Genomic DNA, 22,775 nt, shown 5'->3' with positions numbered 1-22,775 from the left:
TCCTTGCTAACCAAACCCATGCTTCCTACCTTAACCCCAGTATCCCCATGTTCCTTCCAACCCAGCCCCTCCCCCCTCTTTTTTTTTTTAACGTTTACTTGTTTTTGAGAGAGAGAGAGAGAACACAAGCAGAGGGGCAGAGAGAGCTCCGGGAGACAGAATCTGAAACAGGTCCCAGGCTCTGAGCTGTCAGCACAGCCCAATGTGGGGCTCGGGGCTCCATCTCACCAACTTACATCATGACCTGAGCCAAAGTCGCATGCTTCACTAATGGACTGAGCCACCCAGGCATCCCCAGCCACTCCATTTGAATGTGTATGGGTTTAATCAGAGCTGATTTCTGAGCCCCCACTTGGACTTCTGGCTGTTTCACTTCTCTCCTGCTGTTCCTGAGCACCCCCTTTCATGACCTTCAGTCCTCCTAGGTCACAGCCATTTTTACCCAGCTTGTCCATTTTTGGACCCCCACTCTTCTTGGATCCCCCCTTTTTTTCTGGCCGGCTGCCCCTTTCTCACCGCCCATTTTAATCTTGACCTGGTCGTTTTCTCACACACACACACACACACACACACACACACACACACACCCCGCCCCAACTGTCCACTGGGCTTGTCTTTGATTCCCATTTTTAAAAACCTGCGGCTTACGCCTTCCTCTGGCCCTCGGCTTTCCTCCCGCCCCCTAGGCTCAGCTCCTCTACCTGGGCTCCCATTTAAGCTTTGAGCTCCGGGCCTCAGCGCCCCCACTTTATTCGCCAGGCTCGTTCCTTCCCTGCCACCTTCTTAACCGCCCGGGAGTTCCCGGACCCCCTCCCCCAATTCTGTCCTAGGTCTTCGCTTTTTGTCTCCCTTCCCCCCAGTATCCCTGATCCCCGGTGTCTTCAGGTCCTCGTTTTCACGCGACAGTCTCCTGTCCATTCGCTCCCCCTTCCTCTTCACCTGGTTCCCACCCCCTCCGGTTTTCTTCCCGCCCCATCTCCTTGCCGCACCCCCTTTTCTACCCACACCTCCTGTAACCCCTTCACTATCCCCCGCCCTCCCCCCCCCATTGTCACCAGGCGCATTCCTTCCGCTCCCGGTTTCCCTTCCGCCCCATTCCTTCCCACTCCGTTCCTACCCCTCCCTCTCTTCTCTTCATCCCCGCTGCCCCCCGGTTTTAGCCTGCTCCGCTCACCTGCCCCCCCCCCCCCCCACCGCTTTCCCTCAACCCCGCCCCCCGGTTTGTATCCGGTCAGCGTTCACCTGCCCGGTCCCCCCTCCCCGCTTTCCCTCAGGCCCCGCCCCCCCCGTTTTGTCCTGTCTGAGCCCCACCCCGCTTTCCTCTCAGCCGCGTAACCCTCCCCTCTGTTTTATCTTGCACCCCGGTTTCCTTTAGGTCCCCCTTCGGTTTTATCTTGCCCCCACTCCACAGTTTTCCCCCAGGCCCCGCCTCCCGTCGCCCCGCCCCCCGCGCGTCCCCGCCCGCGGCCGCCGCCATGTGACGGGAAGCAGCTGATGGCCTCTCCGGGCGGCGGCGGCGGCGGCGGCGGCGGGCGCGGCGGCGGCGGGGCCGGGGCCAGGGCCGGGGCCGGGGCGGGCGGCGTGGGGGCGGTATGAGGGCCGGCGGCCCGGGGGGCTGAGGCGCCCGCCGCCTGCCGCGGGGCCGCACGCGTCCTCCATGGAGGCCGGAGGTGAGCGGGGTTGGGGTGCGCGGCTTCCCGCCGGGCGGGGCCGGGGCCGTTCTCCCCGGGGGCGGGCGGGGGCGCGGGCTCGGCCGTGGGAGGGGCGCGGCGGGGGGCGCGGGGCCTGGGCGGTCCGCGCGGGCAGGCGGCTGGGGGCGCGCCCGGCGCCCAGCTTTGTTTCACTTTCGCTGTCAGCGGCCGCCACCCGGTCTCCCGCCCGCCGCCGAAGCGACCCGAGGAGCACGGGCCGTCGCGTGCCGGGGATCCCCGTCCCCCAGGACAGTGGGGGGTTCCCGAGGCCCGACGCCTACGCCCAGGGAGAACGCGGGGGTTCGCCAGGCCCTGGGGGGGAGGGTGATACCCAGGGGGGTGGGTGCCCAGGTGCCAGGTGACGCAGGTCTGGATGGGAGTCCGCTCTGCCCCTTACGAGCAGTGTGCTCTTGGACGGACCGCATAACTCGAGTCTGTTTTGTATCTGCAAAATGGGATAATAATAGCACGTGCCCCAGCGGGTGGTTGGGAGCTTCCCAAACTTGCATAGTCATAAGAATGGGGTCTGGGGTCCCTATTAAAAAAATCTATTGCGAGCCTCTCCCGGTGGAGACTGATTGGTAGAGGTGGGGTGGGGCTGGGGATGTTGATCCTTGCTGGCGTGTTTGATAGGGCAAGTGTAGGAAATACTGATGGGTGGGGTTCATGCTTCTACCCTTGTTAACAGCTGTCATCAGAAGACGGTGTGGAAGTCTGAGAATATCAGATACACTTGGAGAGTCAGTCCAAATGAACATGTAATCTCGGAGTGCTTGTTATGTGTGCTTGTTACGGCGAAGGCAAAACCTCCAGGTTATCCCTCCGTCTCCTCCCTTCCACCCACCTTGCCTTTAAACCCCACCTGTACAGAAATTTGGGGTGGGCTTGGGGTTTATTCTGGGAGTTCCAACTCTTGAATATATACCCCCGTGCTTAAAGGCAGTGTCTTTAGAGAAAATTCTCAGAAGGGGTCAAGGCCTAGGGTTCAGAATTTGTTCCAGAACCTCTTGGTATTCTTCCAGCGAAGTTCACGCTTCTTCTTGGTCTGGAGAATTCTGATTGTTGATGTTTGTGTTTCCCAGGCTTGTTTGATGGAGCCAGGGATTGTGGGTGGGTAGGTTCAAATCAGGGTATTCCCTGGGGTGGTGTAACTTTTTTTAATTTGGGAAATGACATTTCTTTGTTTGCCGCAGTCAGGCATTCAGTAAAAGGTGTAGAGGCAGCTCTCTCTGCCTTCCCATCCAGATAAGGGCTTTCTTTTCAGTGAGTGTGTTACCACTTTTTAAATGGCCCCTACTGTTTGTCTGAATCTTATGTGAATCTTTTTATAGCTTCCGCTGTTGTTTCCATTGACTCCTTATACTTAAAACTGAAAGCGATCTGTAGTTAGTCTCCCTTTTTAGCTGGAATCTGTTTCCAGTTCTGAGTTTTTCCTGATGATTGACGACTGTGTTTTGGGGTGTGGGCAGAGCTGTTGAGAGCTGCCAAGTTACTGTTAAAAAAAAAAGGCCGGAGAGTTTTATGTTCTTTTGAAACTGAATAAAGCCCATTGTAATGGGATTACAATGGACAACAGTAGATATCTTCAGAGCAGTGGTTAGAATTCACTTATTCTTTCGACAAATATTTATTGAGTATCTACTGTGTGCCAGGCATTCTCTAGGCCAGCACTGACCGATAGAAATATAATGCCACATCTGTAATTTAGAATGTTCTACCGGCTGCGTGAAAAAAAAGTGAAACCAATTTTAAAATTGTATGTGTCAATCCAGCATATCTAAAATATATCATGTCAACATGATTGATTTATTTTAGGGTTTTGGTTTTTTTTTGGTACTAAGTTCAAAATCTGGTGTATGTTATATACTTAACAGCCCATCTTAATTCGGACTTGGCATATTTCAGATGGTCAGTGGTCAACTGTGGCTAGTAGTTACTGTATTGGACAGTACGGCTCAATAGCGAGCAGATAGGCAAGTTTGGGGTGTGGGTGGGGAAGAGAGAGGCAGTGAATACATGAAAACAAGTAAACAATCAAGAAAAGACGAGTGAGTGGTGCCCATAAAATTAAATGGGGTGAACGGAAAGAGACTGACCGATAGTAAGACCAGGAAGGTCTCAGAATGTGACATTGACACTGAGCCCCTGAATGGTAGGATGCAGCAGGCAAAGATCTGGGGCCTGCCAGGCTGTTTTCCAGGCCCAGGGAACAGCTAATGTCAAGATCGCAAGGCTGGACAAACCAGCAAGCTTCCCGCTGGCTGGAGTCCTAGCTTTCTTGTCTGTGCTCAGGTGAATCTCCTTGCACAGAAGCAGCCCATAATAAGTATCTTTCCATTCAGTCTGTTTGTCCAAGTACATCCCAATGATGGGATGTACAAAAACCCTGATCCGTGGGCCTTTTCACTAAGAAGGGCCACGGCAGGTGCAATCCCGGATGAGAGCTGGATCCTCTCGGCTCTGTTTTTTGTTTTTGTGGGGGTCTTTTTGTTTTGTTTTGCTTTTTAAGTTCTGCACTAATTGTGGCTTTTTCCCCCCAGCAGCCAAGTTTAGTTTGGGTTCAGACTCCCCTTCAGAATTTCTTTAACTCTAGAAACGAAGAGATAGGAGTCAGTGAGTTCTTTTCTTCTTTTGGCTCCTGGATTCCTGAGCCTGAAATAGCAGGAGATTAAATCTCCATATCACGGAAATAGAGTGTGAAATCTGGGTATGGCTCATGTTTAAGAAGCATTTCGTATGAAATGTTTGGCATAAGCGTCATAATACTTTAAGGGGCTTCATCTTGTTTATATTTAAAGAGGTATACCACATATATTTTTTTCAGCAAATACTGACTGACTGCCTGCTCTCTGCCAGGAACTCCGCTACGCACTGAAGAGAAACATACAAGGTCCCTTTTAGCATGGAGTTGGTGTCCTGGTTGAGGGGAGACAGATACTCCTCATCGTGGTGATTGTGCTATAAAGAACATGATGTTGAGGAGTTGTGAAGGAGATTGACTTGGGGCAGAGAAGAGCACTCTAAGGAGTTGTTATTTGAGCCAAGACTGAATGAAGAGAAGGGCCAGTCATGGAAGGGCATTCCAGGCGAAGAGACCAGCTGGTGCAAAGGCCCTGAGTTCGGAACTAATTGGGCACTGTGAAGGGGTGAGTGAAGGCTGGAGTCAGGGGCAGGGAGAGGAGAGTCATAAGCCCAGGTGGGGTTGAAGGCAAGGGGCCAGGTTATGTAGGACTTCAAGGGCACAGTAAGGAGTTTGAATTTTTAAGAGTGGCTGAAACTGATCACTCTAGGAAGTGAGGAGAATGGATGGCGGGGGCCAGAGTGGAAGCTAGGAGAGCAGTTGGAAGACTGCTCGGTGAGAGGTGATGTTGATGAAATGGTTTGCATAGATTAGAATAGTAGCCATGGAGATAGAGAAGTTAGGTTTGCCAAGTGTTTTGGAAACAGCCCTGATAAAACTAGTTAATGGATTTGGTTTGGGAAGGAAAGAAAAGGAGTCAAGGGGGACCCCTTTTTATGTTGTGCAAAGCCTCCACAGTGCAGGTTGTGGGAGAAGTGACCCAAGTGTGAATATTCTCAGGGTGGGATAGAGACGTTTCCGTCTAACAGGAAAGAATGTGCCTCCGCATCAGTCGATGACATCCAAGTTGCTCCCCCTTCGCTCTCCCGACGTTTTCAGCGAGATAGTCCTTAGTTGTGGGGCTGTCTTGTGCACCGGAGGATGCTTGGCAGCCTCCGCGGCTTCTGTTCATTAGATACCGGTAGCACCACCCCCAATCACGACGGCCAAAATGTCTCCAGACAGCGCCACGTGTCCCCAGGGGGCAAAGTCCGTGGAGAACCACTGGATTACGGGAAGGGGGCATTGACAGAGATTAGGGCCAGGCCACCACAAGAAAATATCCAGGAATAACGAGAATGAAGACAACACCACAGGGGGTGGCTGGGTAACACTGAGAGACCGGTTTCGGATTTAAAATATAAAGTAACTTCTTACCATGCAGATAGTCCCATCCAAAGGAATATGCTCCCGTAGACCAGTGCTTGTGTAGATGAAAAGATCTCACGTACAGATTTCTAGGAGGAATTACCTATACAAATAACAGTTTAGACAGACCCAATGTATTAAAACCTAGATTTATACATAGAACCTCAGGAAATGACTATTCTCTTTGCAAAGGAAACTTCTTAAATTTTCTTTAAATAGCAAAGCCACCAAAGGCTTGATAGGATTAAAATGCTATTTAAAGAGAGAATCTTCAGCAGCACATTTATTTTATAACACAAGATCATACCCACATCTATAATGCATATACCAGGAGATATTCTATGTATACAGACATGCATCTCTCTATGTATACATGTTTACCACCCGTTTCATTGAACACAAGATACCAAGGTTCATATGTATCACTGAGAAAAAATGCTGCCTATTTAGCTATAAAAATTCACCGTTTGTAGGATATATCCTGATTTCAGTGGTCATATATGTGAAAAGACCTATAAAGATGTCTCCTAAAATATATGAAATAGGGGCGGTTTAAATCAGTATCTGGTAACAGGTATAAAAAGGGTCAAGGTCTTGAAACTAGTGAAGTGGAACATAGACATCAGGAAATGACCTCATTCGGAGTGGAAGCCAGTTTTTATATTAGTATATATCATAATCATAATTAGTAGTCAGAAAATCAATTCTGAATGCCTTTAGCTTACGAGCTTCCATTGAGAACCTTCCTCTGGAGTAGAGGCTTGAACTAGGAAATGCCCTTCAGGTGGAGGAAGAAACACCAGCGCAGCACGTGCTGTTCACAAGGCACTGTGCTGGGGCCCTGAGAGAAATGAAAATGAACTCCTTTTGGTGTTTGAACAAGGGCGCTTAAATCCTGGTGGCGGGTGGACCAGAAGGAAATTAGTAAACTATAGGAGAGAATGAAGTCAGCAGGGTGGGACTCACTTCCGCTTTAGTAGAGCTCATAGAGATAGGGATGTGTGCTAGGGATTCTCAGAAGCTCAGGTGTGCGTGCATACCAGTGAGCTGTGTGGGGCCTGGCCAGGTGAGACTCGTGTGGCCAGAGGTCATGGAAAGGAGGCGGGGCCGGTGGTCTGGGGTTCAAGGCCCAGGCTCCACTGCTGTTCTGTGTACACAGGTGGGAGCCTGGAATGTGTTTGAGAGAAATGTCCTGATGTGATGTGTGTTTCAGCTTTAGCGGAGTTCCCTGGGGCGGGGAGGAAAATCAGGAGAGTCTTGTAAAAAAGATCTGGGCAAGATGGGATGAAGGTTTAAAACCAGAACAGACCGGAGATGGAAGTGGAAGGCCAGATCAAGAGGTCTGAGCGGCAGGAAGCTGGGCAAGCGCTGAACATTTTAGCCTCTGCGATGGGGAGGATGGGAGGATGCCGGTGAACGAGAGGGAACCTTCTCGTGTCGGATATTCCTTCTTTCATCTGCTTCCCAGTGGCAGGTTCTTTTAAGGAGACTTTAAATACATTTGAAGGCCTCCTGATCTGCACTGTCTAGCTAGCGTGGTCCAGCCTGGTCCGTCTCTCCTCTTTCTTCCTCTTCGAGCATTCATAGGAAAACGAGGCCTCCATTCACTGGGTTCACTGGCACAAAGGTTACTGTGAGTCACGGTTAACCAGCGGTGGCCAGTGCCAGAACTGAGTAACCGCACTGGAATGTGGCCTGTGGCTACTGCTATTGCCGCAGGTCATTTAAATGACAACTCCCTCCCGGAATCCAGAATATCACCCATTGCCTTGGGGAGACCGAGGCTTTCCTGGGTCTGAGTCAGCGGGGCGGTCCGGAGCCCGGCTCCCCACTTTCCCAGGGAAGTGAGGGTGTTTGTCTGAAGCATGCTGTCTCCCGTCTCAGAGGAACCGCTGCTGCTGGCTGAGCTCAAGCCCGGGCGTCCCCACCAGTTCGATTGGAAGTCGAGCTGCGAAACCTGGAGCGTGGCCTTCTCCCCAGATGGTTCGTGGTTCGCGTGGTCTCAAGGACACTGCATCGTCAAGCTGATCCCCTGGCCGCTGGAGGAGCACTTGTAAGTTCTGTCGTACCCAGACCCAGAGGAGCGAGGGAGTCCTCACGGTGGGGAACTTGAGAGTGCTTTCCCAGATTACTCCCTACCCTTTGTGGGTCTCCCTGCCCAGGAGCAGGAGAGAGGGAGTGGCTGAAAACCAGGAATTGATCATTGGGGTTTCTGGAGCCCCCTCACGTTTGGTATGTGTGAAAATCAATCCAGTGGAGATGATGTTATCCGCACTGTCATTTTTTAACAGCTTTAGTGAGCTGTCATTTACCCCGCATACAATCTGCCCATCTAAAGAGTACAGTTCAGTGGCTTCCAGTAGATTGACGGAGTTGTGCAACCATCACCACTATCAATCTCAAAACCACTGTCCTTGCCCCAGAGAGAGAGAGCTCGCATCCCTTAGTTGTCGTCCTCCAGTCTCACTCTGTTCTCCAGCGCCGAGCAGCCGCTAATCCACTTTCTGTCTTTACACGTTTGCTTCTCCTGGACATCTCACATAAATTGAATTGTACACCGTGTAGTCTTTTCTGACTGCTTTCTCGCATTTAGGATTTTGTTTTCAGTTATCCGTGTTACAGCACGTATTCCTACTTCCTTTCCTTTTATTGCCAGATAATACTCCATAATGTGTGAGACGGCACGTTTTGTGTATAATCTGTCCATTGGTAGACACTTAGGTGGCTTTCCCTTTCTGGCTATTAGGAATGACGCTGCTGTGAACATTTATGTGTAGGTTTTGGCGTGGACGTATGCTTTCAGTGTTTCGCTGCATGAGAAACAGACTGTTGAGCAGGGGGCTGTAGCATTCTGCAGTCCCACCAGCAGTGTGCTATTTCCCCATCCTCAACAACACTTGTTGTCTGTCTTTCTGATTGTGGCATAGCTGTCCTGGTGGGGCAGGAAGTGGCAACTCATTGTTTGGATTTGCATTTCCCGATGGCTTCTGACGCCAAGCACCTTTACTTATGCTTTGTTTTTTTTTTTTTTTTCCTTATGCTTCTTGATCCATCGCAAATCTTCTTTGGAGAAATGTCCATACACATTCTTTGCCCGTTTTGCTTTGAGATGTTTATTTATTTTTGAGAGAGTGCAAGTCTGGGAGGGGCAGACAAAGGGGGACAGAGAATCTGAAGCCGGCTTTGTGCCGACAGCAGTGAGCCCGATGTGGGGCTCGAACTCATGACTCTGGGATCATGACTTGAGCTGAAGTCTGTTGCTCAACCGAGTGAGCCACCCAGGTGCCCCTGCCCATTTTTAAATTGGGTGTTTGGTTTTTTTCTGATGTTAACTAGTTTCTTTCTGTGGGGTTGGACAGGTCCCAGCATCCGAATGCTGTGAGCGCCTGGTCAAAGGGCCCAGCGTCTGCATTTTCTCATTTGTGGCAGGGCAGTTCCATGTCTGCCTTTATTTATTCAGCCAGTATTGTTGGAAATCTTTTTTGGCCTCACACCGAGCCAGGGTCTGAGAATCCTGAAAGAAACCCAGCAAGGCCCCTGCCCTTGAGGGTCTCATTTGTTTCGTATTAGGCGTTTCTTCACATCGCGCATTAGATTTAACGTTTAATGTTTCCTAAGTGGAGTCTGAAGCTCCTTGCCTTGATGACAGGCACCGCCGAAGAGAACTCGCTGAGACGGTCCTCTGCACGCTGCTGGGTTTGAGGGATGTCCATTTGGCTGTTTGGCAGGATGCATCAAGGACCTTGAAACTGTTCTCCGGCTACCGGGGATCTGGGATATGGGGTCATCTGTTTTTATTTACGTACGCTGATTTTTGTCCCGGAGTTGGTTCTGTAGTAGTGACAAAACAGAAATCCCTTAAAATCCAGTGATGAGAGGATGGTGCAGGAACTTACGGCATTGCTATAGGGTATTTTTGCAGCCATGAGAGATTTTTTTGCTTTAATCATGATACTCAGTTTCTTCTGTGTAATCAGTTTCATGAGAATGCCAAAGCCATTCTTTTTTCTTATTGAGCTCCTACTGTAAATGTAAGAGACTCAACTGTATATCCAGTCCGGTACGAATTTAGTCAGAAAAAGAATTTTTTAAAAAAGCATAAAAATGGAAACTTTTTCCAAAAATCACTCCTATCCAAACATCTGCATTACCACAGGTAAATATATCCTTCTAGTATGAACTTAGGAAAACGGAAATTGGAGTATTAATCCTTTTTGTGTCTCTGTTCTTTAAATATAACAAGAGAAATGTTATTGTTTAGTATGTTAAATGAGAAGTTACTTGTTTTAGGGAAAAATCACACATTGTGAAGAATAGTCACTTAGGATAATGCTTAATAATATAAGGAAGGCTTACTGAAAAAAGTAAGCTATAAAACCATATATGTAATATGGTCCCAAATTTGTCTTTAAAAAATGTGGGGGTGCCTGGGTGGCTCAGTCGGTTAAGCGGCCAGCTTCGGCTCAGGTCGTGATCTCGCAGTTTGTGAGTTTGAGCCCCGTGTCGGGCTCTGTGCTGACAGCTCAGAGCCGGAGCTTGCTTTGGATTCCGTGTCTCCCTCTCCCTCTCTCTGTCCCTCCCCCACTTAAACTCTGTCTTTCTCTGTCAAAAATGAATAAATGTTAAAGAAAAAAAATTTTTTTAATGTATGTACATACACGTAAATAAAAAAACTGATCTGAAATGTTTACTCTGGTTAGAGTGGTGTTAGGATTATGGGTAATTTTTATTTTATTTGTCTCCCTTCCAAATTTTTCCCATAGTTCTCTATTATTTTTATAATTTAAAATAATTGATATTCTTAAAGTCCTTTAAAAGGGGAACTCTGAGGTCTTTATATTCTTGTTTGGATTGTTACACATTAAAAAAAATTAATAGCACCTTTGGTATTGAGCAAATAATCGATACTAACCAGAGAATTGTATTTTAATAATTTTAGAAATAAAGTTTTTAGAAGCTTAAATTACAGTGAAGTTAAATTCCCCCTATGACCCTCCCTTGCCGCTAGCCATCCCCTCCCTATGCATGCACCACCTCCAACCCCCCCCACCCCCCCCCACCCCACCCCCCGATGTAACTCAAGGGAGTTGATTCAGTGGCAAACTCCAAAGTCCAGGGGATCTGTCGAGTAGTAGGCTTGGATACCCAAGACTTAAGTTCTAGTTCTGCCCCAGATTTTGTGACCCCATGATAGAGGTCTTAGTATCTCTTTCTAAATTTTTTTTTAAACATTTTATTTATTATTTTAAAAAAAAATTTTTTTTTAACGTTTATTTATTTTTGAGACAGAGAGAGACAGAGCATGAACGGGGGAGGGTCAGAGAGAGGGAGACACAGAATCTGAAACAGGCTCCAGGTTCTGAGCTGTCAGCACAGAGCCTGACGCGGGGCTCAAACTCACGGAACGCGAGATCATGACCTGAGCCGAAGTCGGCCGCTTAACCGACTGAGCCACCCAGGTACCCTAACATTTTATTTATTATTAAGAGACAGAGAGAGACAGAGCATGAGCATGGGAGAGGCAGAGAGAGGAGGAGACACAGAATCCAAAGCAGGCTCCAGGCTCTGAGCTGTCAGCACAGAGCCTGACGTGGGGCTCAAACTCAGGAACTGTGAGATCATGACCTGGGCCAAAGTTGGTCGCGCAGCCGACTAAGCCACCCAGGCACCCCGAGTGTCCAACTCTTAATTTCAGCTCAGGTCATGAGCCAAGGGTTGTAGGATATTGCCCCGTGTCGATCTCAGTGCTGACCATGGAGCCTGCTTAAGATTCCCTCCCTCTGGGGCGCCTGGGTGGTGCAGTCGGTTAAGCGTCCGACTTCAGCCAGGTCACGATCTCGCGGTCCGTGAGTTCAAGCCCCGCGTCGGGCTCTGGGCTGATGGCTCGGAGCCTGGAGCCTGTTTCCGATTCTGTGTCTCCCTCTCTCTCTGCCCCTCCCCGTTCATGCTCTGTCTCTCTCTGTCCCAAAAATAAATAAAAAACGTTGAAAAAAAAAATTAAAAAAAAAAAAAAAAAAAAGATTCCCTCCCTCCCTCTGCCACTCACCCATGTGCACGTGCTCTCTTAAAAAAATTTTTTTTGAATGATAAAGCTCTAAGCCAGGCCCAGTTTAGGACTTCTTAGCTCTGTTTCCTGTCTCCCCCATCCCTGAGGATACTTCCTCCTTGCTCCTGACTTTAGCGTCTGCCCATACCCAGGATTAAGCCCCCTTTTATTTACTCAGCAATTCATTCTTCTATCCTGGCCTTTTTCTCTTGTACCTCTCAAAATCTGACATATGCCGTATGTGTGCGTGTGTGTATGTATGTATGTATACATATATATGCGCACACACACATATATATACATACATACATGTGTATATATATAATTTTTTTTTCATTCTCTCTCAACTAAAATGTCAGGTCCTTGAGGGCATGGTTCCCTGCTGTACCACGGGACTCTAGAACAGGTCTGGCAGATGAATGGTCTCTCCCTGTCTTCAGCTCTCCTCCTCCATTCTTCTGAAACACAGGTCTGATTAGGTCCCGTAGCTGCTTACACAATTCCAGTGGATCCTCACGGTAGTGGGAGGATAGTGGGATGAGAGTCCGACAACGCGGCCAGGCACTGACAGGGAAGCACAGGAGGGTGCTTGCTCTCCACTGTGCGGCCCCCCGCCCTCAGTGTGCACCGATCACACCTCTCAACACCACTGTGTTCCTTCCTGTTCTCCACAGAAGACCCTGTCCCAAGCTCCTTTACGTGGAAAATCTATCCTCATTCTTTTTTTAATGTAAAAAAATTTTTTTTAACGTTTTATTTATTATTGAGAGACAGAGAGAGACAGAGCATGAGCATGGGAGAGGCAGAGAGAGGAGGAGACACAGAATCTGAAGCAAGCTCCAGGCTCCGAGCTGCCAGCACAAAGCCTGAGGTGGGGCTCGAACACACAAACTGCGAGATCATGACCTGAGCCAAGTCGGACGCTTAACCAACTGAGCCATCCAGGCGCCCCAGTATCTCTTTCTAGAGAAAGTACATTAAAAAAAAAAAGAGAGAAAGTAAATTTATGATACTTAAATAAATTAATCTGCAGCTATGCCTTGGGGCGCCTGGGTGGCTCAGTCAGTTAAGTGTCCGACTTCGGCTCAGGTCATGATCTCATGGTCCTGAGTTTGAGCCCTGGATCCCGCTTTGGATTCTATGTCTCCCTCTCTCTCTGACCCTCTCCTGTTCACACTCTGTTTTCCTCTCTCTCAAAAAATAAACATTTTTTTAAAAATGTGCAGATATGCCTTAATTCCTTTGGAATAAAATAGCTACTACAGATTATTCCTTAATTCAAAGGCAAAAGTTAGGATTCTATAAAAAAATAAAACAAATGGAACTTCGGTGGTTCCCGGGTGTCCTATAAAGCTTTCCCTGCGTCTTGCCTTTTCTGTGCTTCTTCCCTGGATGGCAGACTCAGGCCCCTGTGCCTGGGCCAGACAGGTCTACAAAGCGTGTGGGTTGAGCAGGGTCAGTCGAAAAGACATTATCATATTCAGATGTTTGTCAGGACGACAGGTTTTCAAACTGCATTGGCCATTGAGACCTGGGGTCAGCAGACTTTTACTGTGAAGGTGCAGATGTTAAATATTTTTGGCTTTGGGGGCCATACGGTCCGTCGAGACTACTCAGCTCTGCCGTTAACAGCGGAAGGCAGCCATTGATGGTATGTGAAGGAATGAATGTGGTGGTTTCCGATAAAACTTCGTCTCTGAAAACAGATTGCTGGCCTGGGCATAGTTTGCCAACCTCTGATTTCAGCTAATAGAGTTTTAGAGCTGGAGGAGCCTATGTTTGCCTCAATTCCATCCCCTCCCTTCTAATTTTACAGGTGAGCTTAGTGAAAATTTTGTAATAGATTTCAGCCACACACTTGGCAAAAATATGATTTACTTACAGCTTTGGGGGAACAAATCTAATACATAAAGACGTCCTGTTATGTACACGCTGAGTATGGGATTTTTCATGGAATGGAGTTCCGGCTTCCTCATCTCCATTTCCCCCAGTTTGGTATGCCCGGAGTATGGTCAGGGCCACCCAGAAAGGTAGGACTTAACACTTGCACTGATAAAGTATACTGCAGATGGGAAACTTTGATGTTGGGGGCTGAACCCCCGGAGCTGTCCAACTTCTCAAGCCCGTGAGGTGGTGTCTACTGGGGGGAATGGTGGGCGGGGCCTGCGTCTTCTGTGACTCATCTGGGCCTGTGTTTTACCGTCAAGTAGAAGGTAAAAGCGGGGGGTCCAGCCACGGGATCTTTGAGGTCAGTGCACTTCTGCACAATTCGGTGGGCTCTTTCTCTCCTTGATCACCTCACTGGTCGGTTCCTGTGCTGGACATACCGTCAGAGAGGTAAGTGAAAGAGCCTCACTGATTGGTTGGAACACAAAGCGAGTGAAGGTGGAAATCAGCGTGTACCAAGCAAACTGTGTTGGCCGGAAGAGGGTTTATTTTCCCGCTCCTTGGGGCTTTCTAAGCTCGAGATAAAGGGGCTCATCAGGCAGGGGAGTAGCAGATGGGTATTTCAAGTTCTAAGATCTGTCCTAGTTCCAAAGCTACGGCATGCCTTCTTCCTCATGGGAAACACTGAGTGCATCTTTCCTTCCGTGCACGAAACCCGAGAGAACTTTCTGAGGAAGCGTATGGCTCCCTGGGGCTTCTGTGATCTAGTTATCCCACAAGGCGGGTCACCCCGCTGCAGGGCTATCACAAATGGGATGAACCAAGGCTCATGAAGTCTCTGTTACATGGATTCTAAAAAGAAATGAAAAGTCATGCCAGAATTCACGGAAGGCCAATTTGTTTCTAGAACTTTAATGTCTCAGATACCCTAAAATGAGAAGTTGGTTGGTTGCCTTGGTGACAATTTTAGACTCATGAAGGGATCTCTGCTTCCTCCAGCATCCCTAAAGGGTTTGAAGCCAAAAGCCGGAGCAGCAAAAATGACACAAAAGGGCGAGGCAGCCCAAAGGAGAAGACTCTGGACTGTGGGCAGATTGTCTGGGGTTTGGCCTTCAGCCCGTGGCCTTCTCCACCCAGCAGGAAGCTCTGGGCACGCCACCATCCCCAGGTGCCAGACATCTCTTGCCTGATCCTCGCTACAGGACTCAATGATGGGCAGATCAAGATTTGGGAGGTGCAGACAGGTAGGTCATTTCTGCCCGCGACAGGGTCTGGGTGTGCATGTTCTCATCAGGTATCACGGGGGCCGCCAGGCCCCCAGCCGGCCGAGGGGTGTGGCTGTGACCAGCAGACCGGGTGCCTCCTCCTTCCCACTGACCGACTGCTCCTGCTCCCACGCCAGGGCTCCTGCTTTTGAATCTTTCCGGCCACCAAGATGTTGTGAGAGATCTAAGCTTCACGCCCAGCGGCAGTTTGATTTTGGTGTCAGCATCTCGGGATAAGACTCTTCGCATCTGGGACCTGAACAGACATGGTATGGAGGTGATGGCACCACCGAGCGGCTCCGCAGATAACCATATTTGCCCCTTTCTCCACGTGACCCATGTCACCTTTATCTAGAACAGTGTTTCACAACCAGTTTTCCTAAGGGGTCTTTTAAGACATTTTTTCCTAACCTTCCTCATCCCCATGAGATACTAGTATTGAGAATATACCATTTACTTAGGCACTGAGTGCGTATCTGTGCACATAAAAAAAGTAAGACTCCACCCCTATTGAAAATACATGATAGAGCATAGGTTTTCTCAACCACGGCATCGTTGACATTTTGGGCACAGTAATTCTTTCGTTTTTGTTTTTTTTTTAATGTTTATTTTTGAGAGAGAGAGAGAGAGAGAGAGCGCACAAGCAGGAGAGGGGCAGAGAGGAAGAGAGAGAGGGAGACACAGAATCCAAAGCAGGCTGCAGGCTCCAGGCTCTGAGCGGTCAGCACAGAGCCTGACTTAGGGCTCGAACCCATGAACTGCGAGATCGGGACCTGAGCCTAAGTTGGACGCTTAACTGACTTAGCCACCCAGGCGCCCCTGTGCATGATAATTCTTTGTTCCAGGCCGTCCCGTGCGTTCTGGGAGTTGAGCAGCACCCCTGACCCCTGCCCATTAGATACCAGGTGCACCTTTTCTTGTTCTGACAACCAAAATGTGTCCAGACACCACGCCCTGTCCATGTGAAGGGCAGAGTCTCCCCAGGTTAGGAACCACAGATCTAGAAGTCCTCCGTGTGGGATACTTCCTGTCAGAAATCATGTTTCTCTGTGAAGCGGAATCTTTGCCTAGAAGAAATCTCTTAGACTTGAGAGGGTCAACTTTCGTGGAATTTTGCTGTGAGCAGAACCGCATACAGGGGTGGCCAGCAAAGAATTCCATACATCTCCAGTATTGAGCTTTAACTGGAAAGGTGACATAGGGAAGGGGAATTTATCTCCAGGCCACTTCTTCCCCACGTGGGCAGGGAGTCAGGGGCTGGAGGGAGGAAATGGCGACGTGGACAGTTGATGAAGAGGGCGTTCATCCCTGATAACGCAGAGGGACCGGTATTCCTGCCTCAGCCGTGATGGGGCCAGCTCCCCACAACCATGAGCTACTCCTGCCCTCTTAGAAACAAGCCTGCTGGGGGCGCCTCGGTGGCTCAGTCTGTTGAGCGTCCGACTTCAGCTCAGGTCATGATCTCGCGGTCTGTGAGTTCGAGCCCCGCGGAGCTTGTTTCAGATTCTGTGTCTCCCTCTCTCTTTGCCCCTCCCCTGCTCATGCTCTGTCTCTCTCTCTCTGTCAAAAATAAATAAAAACATTAAAGAAAAGAAACGAGCCCACTGACTTGTCAAACAGCCAAGGAGGTGCTTGTGGTGTCCTTATCCAGGGGCATCTGGTCACCAAGAGAACTCTGGCAGTTTCTGCCCTTGGCTGTGGCACGTGAAGTCATAAGATAGGTCTGCTGCCTGGGAAGGCTTCTTCCTCCAAGGTGGCGCCATTTTTAATGCATCCTGAGGCAGCTTGTTGCCACCATGTAAGGAAGGTTCTTGAAGCGACTTGAAAGTCTTTCGGTGGTTAGGGGCTCCTGGGTGGCTTTGTGGGTTGAGCATCCGACTTCGGTTCAGGTCATGATCTCGCGGTTTGTGAGTTCGAGCCCCGCCTCGGGCTCTGTGCTCAGAGCCTGGAGCCTGCTTCGGATTATGTGTCTCCGTCTCTTTCTCTGCCCCTCCCCTGCTCATATTCTGTCTCTCTCTCTCTCAAAAATAAAAAAATTAGAAAAAAAATTTCTTTTAAATAATAAAACCTTTCAGTGGTTGGGAAGGCAGGACTAGCTGAAGGGGACTGGGAGCAGGCCAGTGCACTAGGGCATTCCCAGGAGGGGAGGGGATGAAGTCGTGTTCCCAGGTCCTGGGCCTGGCCCTACCCTTCTGCCTGAATTTGTTCAACACTCACAGCCACCCTGGGGATAGGTGCTGCTCTGATATGATAGCTGAAGAAACCATGACTTACCTAAAAAAAAAAAAAATTATATGGACCCACATACATATATGTAAACTCTTCAATGCATGACTCTCTGTGTTCGTGTAAACTTTTTCCCCCCTTTTTCCCCTTTCAAACCCGAGTTTGTCTTGGTACCTCCTCCTACCCCGTCTCTTTCCCCATCTCATCCTCCCCTCCCATTGCATCCTTCCCTGTATTCCCCCGGCAACCTCCTGGCCCATGCTCGCAGCCTTCCGCATTCCCCTGTATACTTACTTGCATATTCCTGCTTGGAATCAGGGGTCAGTTATGGATTTGGGAGTCATCGTTCCACAAAAAGATTCATGTTATTCGCATATTTTCTGCAAATAGTACTCCATGGAAATTCTAATTTTTTTTCTTAATGTTTATTTGTCTTTGAGAGAGAAACAGAGCGTGAGCAGGGGAGGGGTAGAGGGAGAGGGACACACAGAATCCGAAGCAGGCTTCAGGCCCTGAGCTGCCAGCACGGAGCCCGACATGGGGCTCGAATTCATGAACCGCAAGATCATGTGACCTGAGCCGAAGTCAGACGCTCAGACGCTCAACTGACTGAGCCACCCAGGCGCCCCTTCCGTGGAAATTCTAGGTCCCTAATGCCATCTGAATTAACGGGGTAGATGTATTCCATATATTTACCCATTCTCTTATGCTTATGGATGGACATTTTAGTTTTTCCCCAAAACAGAACTGGAGAGGTTATGTAAGTGGCCCTTATGTGCTGAGGAAACCGTGGAGTCAGGGTTCAGACCCAAGTTCGCCTGACAGCAGAGCACGTGGCCCTCATTACTCTGCACCGTTGCTCATCCAGACACTCTGGGGAGGGTGAGAGAGCAGGAGAGGGGGAAGCCATTACAGAGTGTAAATGACAGAAGTACAGATAAGACAGTCTCAAATTTGGGAGAATGCTTCAAAGTTCTAGAGGTGGTTGAGGGACCTAAAAAGAACGTTCTCTCATGTCAAAGGGATCTGTCAGATCTGATCTATGTATAGCCTTTCCCCCATTGATCTGGTGGGTTTTGGTGAAACAGAAAGTAGTGATTTCCTCGGGGATCAGAATATCGTATGAATCGATTTCAGCGTTTAATGACAAATCCTGTCTTCTTCCTCTGCGTGAAAAAAGTGGGCCTTCGGGCTCAGCTGACAGAGAACCAGATGGGTGTACTGGGCAGGTGGGTGACCACCAGCTCTCCGGTCTTCTGACTTTGTGGTTTCGGGAACTGGCTCACCATTCGCTCCTTTTCTGTGCCAGGTAAACAGATCCAGGTGTTATCGGGCCACCTGCAGTGGGTTTACTGCTGCTCTGTCTCCCCGGACTGCAGCATGCTGTGCTCTGCAGCTGGAGAGAAGTCGGTAAGTCTCAAACGTTGGGTACCATTTTCTCTGCCGCCTGAGTTCTGCGAGACCTGGAGGTCTGAATGGGCCTCGCGTGAGAGGGAAAGTAGGCCCAGTGCCTCAAGATTCATGTGCAGACCACCCCCGACAGAAGGCGTGCTTGTGGGCCGTGACCTCCTCTTGCACACCTCTCTTCTGATACGCACTTTGACACAAACCAGAAGAGAGGAGATGTTTGAAGTGGGTGGTTGCTCTCACCACTGGATGAGGGCTGTCTGCCTTCACAAAATGGTAAAGGTGTGCTTTTTAAATTTCTTTCCCCTCCCCAGAGTCTTAAGAATTTAAAAGTTGCAGCCCATGTATGGGTCTAATTTCCTTTGAACCATTTAACTTGAATCTACAGAATTGGGAATGCCATTTCAAATCAGAATGGACAGTTACGTGTGGAACTTTGTCCTGAAATCCTGTCCGTTATTTCAGAAAGTATTAGAAACCCAAGAACAGTTTGGGAACGGTTTGTTTGAAGTTTAGCTCTGTATTGAGCTATTTGCTATGATCAACCAAAGGTTAAGAGTTCACTATATGGTACAGCCCAGGTGGTTGGTTAACCATTCGTTTGGGGTTTGGAACTACGTGAAACCGAGTTTTCTTAAAGGGAAGAGAATAAAATCCCGTTTTTAACGATTAAAGGTTTAAAGTGATGAACTGTGTCAGACGTACGCACGATCGTGGGGCAGATTTCCACCATTCTGTGAACTCGTGGTGTAAAATGGCTCGACAGGGTACGATCGCTTTGTTGGGAGCCCTGGTGTTCACCTCGGACCCTGCTGTTTGGTTTTAAGTGAAAGGACAAGATAATTCTTGGCTTAGGTCTGCATTAGCATATACTGTGATCTTGCAGACAGGGTTCAGAAGCAGAACTCAGAGAACATTTAGCTGGTGGTCTTCCTGAGCTTGGCTGGGTTTATTCTCCCTTACAGTAAGCTCCTCGAACGTGTACGTTGGTTGAGTGCCTCCAGAATTCAGACCTGTTTCTTTACTTAGACCTTTATGATGCGTTCTGGAAGAGCTGTACAAAGCGGGAGTGGAGAGCTTGGCTTCACCTGGCCACGGGGCCTGACGTGGGCATCGCTGTGTCGCCCGCTCACCGTTCACATTCTAAGCAGTTTGCTGCCACCCCTGACCAGGCACCTGTTCCTTTCCACAGGTCTTTCTGTGGAGCATGCGGTCCTACACGTTAATCCGGAAGCTAGAGGGCCACCAAAGCAGTGTTGTCTCTTGTGACTTCTCACCTGACTCCGCCTTGCTCGTCACGGCTTCTTACGATACCAACGTGATCATGTGGGACCCCTATACTGGCGAGAGGCTGAGGTCACTCCAGTAAGGACGGACTCCCTGCTTAGGACTTTCTTGGGCGGGGGGGGGGGTGACTGATGAGAAAGCTGCCTTGGGTTAGGCACGTCCCTCGCAGAGTCCAGGGCATGGGAGGGGACAGTCTGGGTAAAAGGCACAGTGGGCTCGGTGTTTCCCAGGCGTTGGCTTGCAGGGGCACCTCGCCATCAGTTACATTCTCAAATTAGACCCGAGGGCTTCAGGGCTCCTGATACAGGAGGCGGTGTGTACTCTGGATTCAGCGTTAACGAAACCTCAAAATGACTCTTTCTTTCCATTTACTAATAACTGTAGTAGCAAATTCAGAACAGTCTTCTTACTGAAACTGGTATTTCCAAAATGAATTTTCATGTTCTCACAAACTTGGTCTTTTTCTCTTTGTCTCTGTTGTTTTCTGAAGCAAATAATAGGCAGTCCTATAATTATCATGTATCTTAACCTAAAAAAGGCTTTCAGTTTGTACTGTGGTATTAAAGTGAGGGCTGACCTACTTTGCATAAGGAAATCAGCCCAGGGAGCGCGACTAACCCTTCAGCCCCTTCCACGAGACACCTGGAGCCTTAGGAAAGGCGCTTTTTCCCCCCAGTCTGCTTATCCTGAGGTTTTCCAGATGGGGTACGAGACGGGTCTTGAGCCTTTCCTAGTCGCACCATTTTGGCCTCCTGCCTGGGAAAGAAGATGAAGGGTGGAGAGCGGCCCATCACTCCAGGCCTGTCATCCTGTTCCTTTCTCCTCAGCCACACCCAGCTTGACCCCCCCATGGACGACAGCGATGTCCACATTAGCTCCCTGAGGTCCGTGTGCTTCTCTCCCGAAGGCTTGTACCTCGCCACGGTGGCGGATGACAGGTAACGAAGAGACACCTCTGTACGGGGCCTCGGAGCAAGTCCCCGCAAGTAATTGTAGCATTACCTTCTGGCCTGGCCTCAGGTCTGCTGATGCGCAAACGTGTCTTTTCTCTCTCCGTCCAGACTCCTCAGGATCTGGGCCCTGGAACTGAAAACTCCAATCGCATTTGCTCCTATGACCAATGGTCTTTGCTGCACATTTTTTCCACATGGTGGAGTTATTGCCACAGGGTATGTATCTGATAGCTGAACAGATGGGTAGCAGTTTCTGCTGAGTGTACTATGCAGCTTTTTAAGGGAAGAAAGCCTCTAGAATTTTCTTGCCTACGGTGAAGCCTTTAAAGAAATCCAAGAGGACACAAAATTCTAATATTCTATTCTGCCAATACAGGTTATCATTTACTCTTAATGTTCAATCTAAATGTAATTAAAGAGCTGTGATTCATGCCACTTAATGGGCCAAGTTCACAAGGAAGCAGAAATTGAGACGATGCAGAAATTTATATGGGAAACCATTTAGGGCAGAGACCACCTTACAGGGAACGTCCATAATTCAGGAGGTGGCGCTCTTCCCTCCGTTACATTTGAACTCACGGTGTGATCCAGAAGGGCTGTGCTCCCAGATAGCCCTTTGGTACCCCACCTTTGGTACCAAAGGTACCCCTTTGGTAGCCCACCTTTGGTACCAAAGGTGTCTTGAGTTCCTCTCATCCTCCCCGCAGCCTTAATTATTCAGCATTACAGCCTTCACATCGATTCCAACCATCAGGGTTGCACTTAAGCGTTGCAGTTCACTCTCTGGGTGTCTCCTGCCGATGCAAGTCAGAGGAGGAACGTGAATACCCGTCACAGTGAAAACATGTATTTCTGAGGTCGGCCTTAAAGCGTCCGTCTCTGTTTTGTTTCAGGACAAGAGATGGCCACGTCCAGTTCTGGACAGCTCCGAGGGTCCTGTCCTCACTGAAGCACTTATGCCGGAAAGCCCTTCGAAGTTTCCTAACCACCTACCAAGTGCTAGCACTGCCGATCCCCAAGAAAATGAAAGAGTTCCTCACATACAGGACTTTTTAAGCCACGCCCCATAGTCTTATACTTGTTTTCTTGGTAGCAGGATAAACCTCCCTGGCAGGGGAGCAGCTGGAACCAGGGGCCAGTCGTCAGGTCTTGGCTCCGAAGATCATTTCTTTTTGGGACTGTGAACAGAATGTAGCGAAACCAGATACCAGTGGACTAGTCACCAGGGATTTTCTCCGTGACATGGGGAGGTCAGTCACAGAGGGGGACTCCGGCTCCGCGACAGCTGAGCCTTCCCTTAAATCCTGAGTCCGCTTACAGACGGCAGTGCCCAACACCTTTTAAAGTCATGGTTTTGATTCAAGCGCAGTTACTCATGTTGATTCGGTAAGAAGGGTCAGCAGGCCTCAGGAGCCTCTGTGTCGGGGCGGAGTTGGGTCCCTCGACTGGCAAGCGTGGCTTCTGCCCCGTACTTAAGCGTTGTCGTGTTTCACACACAGTGGTGACACTGTTCTGAAGTTCTCTCCTGCTGTGTCAGAGTGGCTTTGATATTGGCAGGTGCCATCCTTCCTCTGGCTCCCCTCTGACCGGCAGGACAAAGTTTTCACGGAGCCGTGTGCCGTGAGGTATTGACTAAATTGCAGCTGACTCAGAGGCCGTGCTCCCGACTGATACACTATAAATGGCTTTTTTTTTTTTTTTTTTTTTTTTTTAATAAACAGTGGTGTGCATGTGCAGGCGATGACAGATGTGTATGTCCGGTCCCACACAGATGTCCCCCTAAACTGCATGACTGTTCAGATGGCCACCGCGTTGCAGGTGTTTGCCATTTGTAGCATATTTATTTGTATTTTCTCAGCAGATGTTAAGGTACAACTGTGTTTCCCTCCACGGTATCTAAAAACCATAGTTGTTAAGCCGACCAGTTGTGAAGATGTCTCTTCTTGATTGTGTAGAGAATTGGTGTGGCCGCCCCTTCGGCTGATTCTCGTGTACGCGGTCTGCCTCTGCTGCGTCACCTCATCG

General features: G+C 49.2%; 1 protein-coding gene across 2 annotated transcripts; it reads left to right on the top strand.

The window, feature by feature from the left end:
* Positions 1 to 1,349: 1,349 nt before the first annotated feature.
* Positions 1,350 to 22,671, top strand: WSB2 (WD repeat and SOCS box containing 2). Of its 2 annotated transcripts, XM_060612413.3 has the most exons (9): positions 1,350 to 1,670; positions 7,564 to 7,732; positions 14,612 to 14,856; positions 15,015 to 15,146; positions 18,413 to 18,513; positions 19,703 to 19,875; positions 20,625 to 20,735; positions 20,859 to 20,966; positions 21,644 to 22,671. In XM_060612413.3, the coding sequence occupies exons 1-9, from the start codon at positions 1,658 to 1,660 to the stop codon at positions 21,804 to 21,806; spliced, it is 1,215 nt and encodes a 404-aa protein (XP_060468396.1). In that variant the 5' UTR covers positions 1,350 to 1,657; the 3' UTR covers positions 21,807 to 22,671. The 2 variants fall into 2 exon arrangements, with proteins under 2 accessions (XP_060468396.1, XP_060468395.1); XM_060612412.3 differs by lacking the exon at positions 1,350 to 1,670 and having other exon boundaries at positions 7,530 to 7,732.
* Positions 22,672 to 22,775: the final 104 nt, after the last annotated feature.

This window comes from Panthera onca, chromosome D3, assembly GCF_046562875.1.
Source record: "Panthera onca isolate mPanOnc1 chromosome D3, mPanOnc1 haplotype 2, whole genome shotgun sequence".
In the NCBI taxonomy this organism is placed as follows: Eukaryota; Metazoa; Chordata; class Mammalia; order Carnivora; family Felidae; genus Panthera; species Panthera onca.
Note: the sequence above shows the minus strand (reverse complement) of the source record. Positions and strands in the feature narration are given on the sequence as shown.

Excerpts from the sequence above, each read along its gene's own strand:
- WSB2 (XM_060612412.3), top strand. The coding sequence starts at position 7,545 with ATGCTGTCTCCCGTCTCAGAGGAACCGCTGCTGCTGGCTGAGCTCAAG. Across the intron at positions 14,857-15,014 it reads GATTTGGGAGGTGCAGACAG|GGCTCCTGCTTTTGAATCTT; the intron begins GTAGGTCATTTC and ends CTCCCACGCCAG. Across the intron at positions 18,514-19,702 it reads CTGCAGCTGGAGAGAAGTCG|GTCTTTCTGTGGAGCATGCG; the intron begins GTAAGTCTCAAA and ends TCCTTTCCACAG.